This window comes from Triticum urartu, chromosome 5, assembly GCF_003073215.2.
Source record: "Triticum urartu cultivar G1812 chromosome 5, Tu2.1, whole genome shotgun sequence".
Lineage (NCBI taxonomy): Eukaryota > Viridiplantae > Streptophyta > Magnoliopsida > Poales > Poaceae > Triticum > Triticum urartu.
In genome coordinates, this window is record NC_053026.1 from 628,333,340 (window position 1) to 628,338,130 (window position 4,791).

Below are 4,791 nucleotides of genomic sequence, written 5' to 3' on the forward strand. Positions count from 1 at the left end.
CATAAACTCGGTCAATGTTGATAAAGTTTAACTTTAAAAAGATGGAATACACACCATATTAGGAAACTAGGACCGTGTCCGTTCTCATCAGATTAGCATAGCATTGTCGTCCATAAACATGCACACATAGATACAGTAGCTAACGAAATTAACGGTGAATACTATGTTTGTGGTGCATGCGTGGTGCTCGCCGGTGGGGACATATATTACATAGGATTCCATTCCACGTCTTGCCCGCTAGGTAGTACAACATATAAAGCAGGAACAAAAGGAAATCGAATCCACGTACGGTCTGGCCTCACACAATCGATCTTTTATCATACAATCAGCCATCACCTACTTGTGACGGAAATGCCGTTAATTTACATAGCTGGATCGATTGATTCGTCCATCACCTCAATATTAAGGAGATATATTACATACTAGCCTAATTTTGCAACAAAGCTACTACTACGTACTAGCTAGATTACATATGCACATGCATAGTTCACGACTCCCATTAATATTGATATGTCCATCACCAAGAGCTAGCTTTGGACAATTAATCATGTATAAGTAGCAAGCACATGCATTGGTAGTCTTGTATATAACTAATTAATTAGTGGAATAATTAAGCTACTGCAGTCGATGAACCATGGCCGCCGCCGATCATGGCGCAGGGGCGGAGCGGCACCTCTGCCTCTGCTCGAGCTCGAAGTGGAGAGTGGACCTGCTGGACCTGCTCCTGCCGCCGCCGTTGCTGCTGCTGCTGCTGCAGTCGGGGAGCACTGCCGCCTGCGCCGCCGTCGCCGAACGTTCCTGCATCCAGATGTGCAACACAAGTTACACAACCAATATCATAATGCTGCATGCTAGCATCAAGTATATGTAGACGTAATCCGTTAAACTACAAATGGCCATGGTGAATATGCGCGTACTTTGATGAAGTCCTGCTCGCGCTTGATGAGCATCTGGTTCTCCCTGCGCAGCTGCGCCAGCTCCATCTCCAGCTCGTTGGTGTAGGCCTGCTTCCGCGCCCGCGACCGGGCCGCCGACTCCCGGTTCTTTATCATCCGGCGCTGACGGTCGACCGCCGCCGGAGCATCGACCTGCACCCTCTTGCTGTTGTTGTTGCCGCTGTTGGCTCCGGAGGCGGAGGGGAAGCCAAAGGGGTAGTCATTGCAGGAGCTGGAGCCGGAGGGCGTACCGGAACCGGGACCACCACCGTGGAAGGTGAACTGGACGGAGGAGCTGAGGGTGAGCGCCGTGTAAGGAGCCCCCCGCCGCAGCGGCACCGGGCCGGCGAGGTAGTCCTGGGGGTAGACGGCGGCGGCTGGAGAGCGGATGTGGTACGACTGCAGCGCGGCCGGGGTGGAAGGCAGGGACATGTCCTTCCACAACTCCTCCATCCGAAACACTCCACTGGATCCTACTTGGCCTTCACCTAATATGTGTGCAAGGTGAGAGACGCTGGCACACGCGTAACGCTAAGTATATATGGCATGCTCCTTGTGGCTCTCTTCTCTTAGTTTATAGCCACAAACGCAACGCCCTGTCCACCCATGGGTGGCCTGGTGTGTGTGGGTGCAAGTAATCTACCGGAGTATTATGCTTCAATGGCGTGTTGCTTGTTTGTCATATCTGGCTACGCATGCATGCATGTATGTGTGCGTTTGATTCTTCTCGGCATTTCTCTATATTTGTATTTCTGTATCATAGTGATCTTTTTCTGGAATAACTTTCGATCTAACTTTCGATCTATTCATCAGCTGTCAAGACAGTACAAAAAACACCAAAGATAATAGAGATTACATCCATGTTCGTAGACCAACTGACGACAGCTACAAGCACTGGAGCAAGCCGAAGACGTGCCACCATCACCCCCTCCCTCGTCGGAGTGAGGCAAAGCTAGTCATAGTAGACCGTTGGAAACTCATCGTGCTAATGCCCCTCAGGACCAGCACACCAGAATAACAAATGTCGTTGATGAAGAGAAGCGTGGATCAGAAGGATCAAAACCTGTAGACACAAGAATGTAGACGAACGAAAATCAAATCCATCAAAGACAAACACCGTCGAATCTCGCGAGATCTGCCAAAGACACTTCCACACGCCCTCCAACGATGCTTGATGCATCGCTGGACGAGACGGGGATAGAAGACGAGAACTGCATTCCATCTTTAGAGAGCCGTCGTGCACTTGGCATCCTGAGCAGGACACAAATCCTAACCAAATTCAAAAAAACACCTAAAAACAAAGCCCTCGCACCGTCAATGGCCGGGATCAACCGTGTCTCCATGGCCCTAAGGCCAAAGGAGACTAGGCAGATCGGCGGCGATACCGACGGAGGCACGGGAAACCCTAACACGTGTTTGTTCGCTCAAGATATGTTGAAGCCGAGAGACATTGATTGGATTAGGGTGATTGATTTCCTTCTCTCCCATTCAGTGTCTAGACTTATGTCGGTCTTTCTTTAAAATAAATAAATTTACAATGCAATATTTTGAAATGTTTTACAAAACATTACTAAAAGTGTTTTCGACATAATTTTCAAAATATTATTTTTCTATAGGTTTATTTCATGAATCTTCCATTATTTCAGCCGTTCTTTCTTCAGAAAGTCGTATTTACCCGAGTGGACCACCAGCTTGTCATGTCTGGCTACACCTATATGGGTGTAGTCCTGCATTAGATTATTATATGTGTATCTTCGTTTCTATATTTCGACACCAATGGGCCCCTTCCATTAAACGTATGGTCAAAAGAGTTTTGTTTATAGATTAAATATTTTGAAAAATAATTTATTGAAACTGTTTTCACACACTTTTCAAAACAAAATTCCTTTCGATGTGTTTAACTATTTTTTTTCACGGATCTTCTATATTTCAATCATTAACCCAAAAATCATATTTCACATTTGAAAGATTGTGGATGTCGCCTAAAGAGGGAGGGGGGGGGGAGGGGGGGAGGCGCTTTAAAATAATTACGGTTTAGGCTTGAACAAATGTGGAATAAAACTAGCATTTAATTTGTCAAGCACAAAACCTAAAACACGTAGGCTCACCTATGTGCACCAACAACTTATGCTAAGTAAGATAAACAACTAAGTGATAGCAAGATATATATATGGCATGGAACAATATGGCTATCACAAAGTAAAGTGCATAAGTAAAGGGCTCGGGTAAGAGATAACCGAGGCACGCGGAGATGATGATGTATCCCGAAGTTCACACCCTTGCGGATGCTAATCTCCGTTTGGGGAGGTGTGGAGGCACAATGCTCCCCAAAAAGCCACTAGCGCCACCGTAATCTCCTCAAGCCCTTGCGCAATGCCAGATGTCGTGATTCCACTAAGGGACCCTTGAGGGCGGTCACCGAACCCGTACAAATGGCAACCCTGGGGGAAGTCACCGAACCCGTACACTTTGACAACTCTTGGGGGCAGTCACCGATACCCGTCAAATTGCTCGGGGCGATTTCCACAACCTAATTGGAGACCCCGACGCTTGCCTAGAGCTTTACGCCCCAATGATTGAGCTCTGACAACAGCAACCATCTAGGGCACCATGACACCCAAAAGTAACAAGCTTCTCAACTTCATTTTCACGTATCACCGTGGAGAACTCAAACCGATGCACCGAATGTAATGGCAACGGCACACGGAGTGCCCAAGTCCTTCTCTCCCAAATCCCACCAAAGAAACTAATACTAGGGAGGAAAATGGGAGGAAGAACGAAGAAGAGAACATGAAGAACTCCAAGATCTAGATCCAAGGGGTTCCCCTCACATAGAGGAGAAAGTGATTGGTGGAAATGTGGATCTAGATATCTTGTCTCTTTTCTCCCCAAAACTAGCAAGAATCCATGGAGGTATTGAGAGATAGCAAGCTCAAAAAAGGTCAACAATGAGGGAAGAACACGAGCTCAAGAGATAGGGTCCAATGGGGAAGAAGATCCCCTTTTATAGGACTCCACGAATCTGCCTGTTATGTGCAGAAAATTGTAGAACCGGTACAACCGGTTAAAGTAGAGAAAAAACCTACCTGTAGGAAAATCACTAAGCGGTACAACCGCCCGGGGCACCGGGGTAGTACTGGTTAAACTGGAACTAACCGGTAAAACCGGCCCACAATCGCCTAATAACCGCTCCACAACAGAACCCAGTCCGGTGGTAGAGCGGTACAGGGCCGGTACAACCACCGGACCAAGTCTGGAGCGGTACAACAACCCCAAACACCGGTAGTACCGGTCAACCGGTACAACCGGTCTATGTAAAATAGGTAAGATCAAAACAGCCATAACTTTCGCATACGAGCTCCGAATTCAACGAAAATGAGTTTGTTGGAAAGCTAACGACAAGAGAAAACACAATATTGATAGAAATATCAAGAAATAGCAATTGAGAAAATACCCAAAATAAAATGGTGAGAACCCTTTCTCAAATAAGACCGGTAAAAACTCCAACGCCGAAAACACAAAAGAAGATGCATATGAAATTGGTTTTCGATGAACTCGAGCTTGCCATGAAGATGACCATAAGCTCCAAATCTCACAAGGAGAAGAACCAAAAAAGAACCAAGAGATATGATGCAAGGATGCAACGGTTAAAGCTCTCGACAAACGATATGACCAAGCTACTCACTAGATAGCCCCCCTTGATAGTATGGCAATCGATCCTACAACTCGGTCTCCCAACTACCATCATGAGACTGGTAAAATAGAAAACCTATCAAGGGCAAACATTTGCCTTGCACATAGTCCACTTGAGCTAGATGATGATGATCTTTACTTCCTCAAGTTGGCCCACCTTTCT

General features: G+C 46.5%; 1 protein-coding gene across 1 annotated transcript; it reads right to left on the minus strand.

The window, feature by feature from the left end:
* Window positions 1–210: 210 nt before the first annotated feature.
* On the minus strand, window positions 211–1,546 carry LOC125506371 (bZIP transcription factor 27-like). Its single transcript, XM_048671196.1, has 2 exons — window positions 918–1,546; window positions 211–798 (listed from the first exon to the last, which is right to left on the minus strand). Exons 1-2 carry the CDS (start codon window positions 1,386–1,388, stop codon window positions 649–651), a joined length of 621 nt encoding a protein of 206 aa, XP_048527153.1. The 5' UTR covers window positions 1,389–1,546; the 3' UTR covers window positions 211–648.
* Window positions 1,547–4,791: the final 3,245 nt, after the last annotated feature.

What these genes read in the sequence shown, in the direction of transcription:
- LOC125506371 (XM_048671196.1), bottom strand. Translation starts at nt 1,388, where the DNA reads ATGGAGGAGTTGTGGAAGGACATGTCCCTGCCTTCCACCCCGGCCGCG. An exon ending in GCGAGCAGGACTTCATCAAA is followed by an intron (nt 799 to 917) that starts GTACGCGCATAT and finishes ATCTGGATGCAG; the next exon opens with GAACGTTCGGCGACGGCGGC.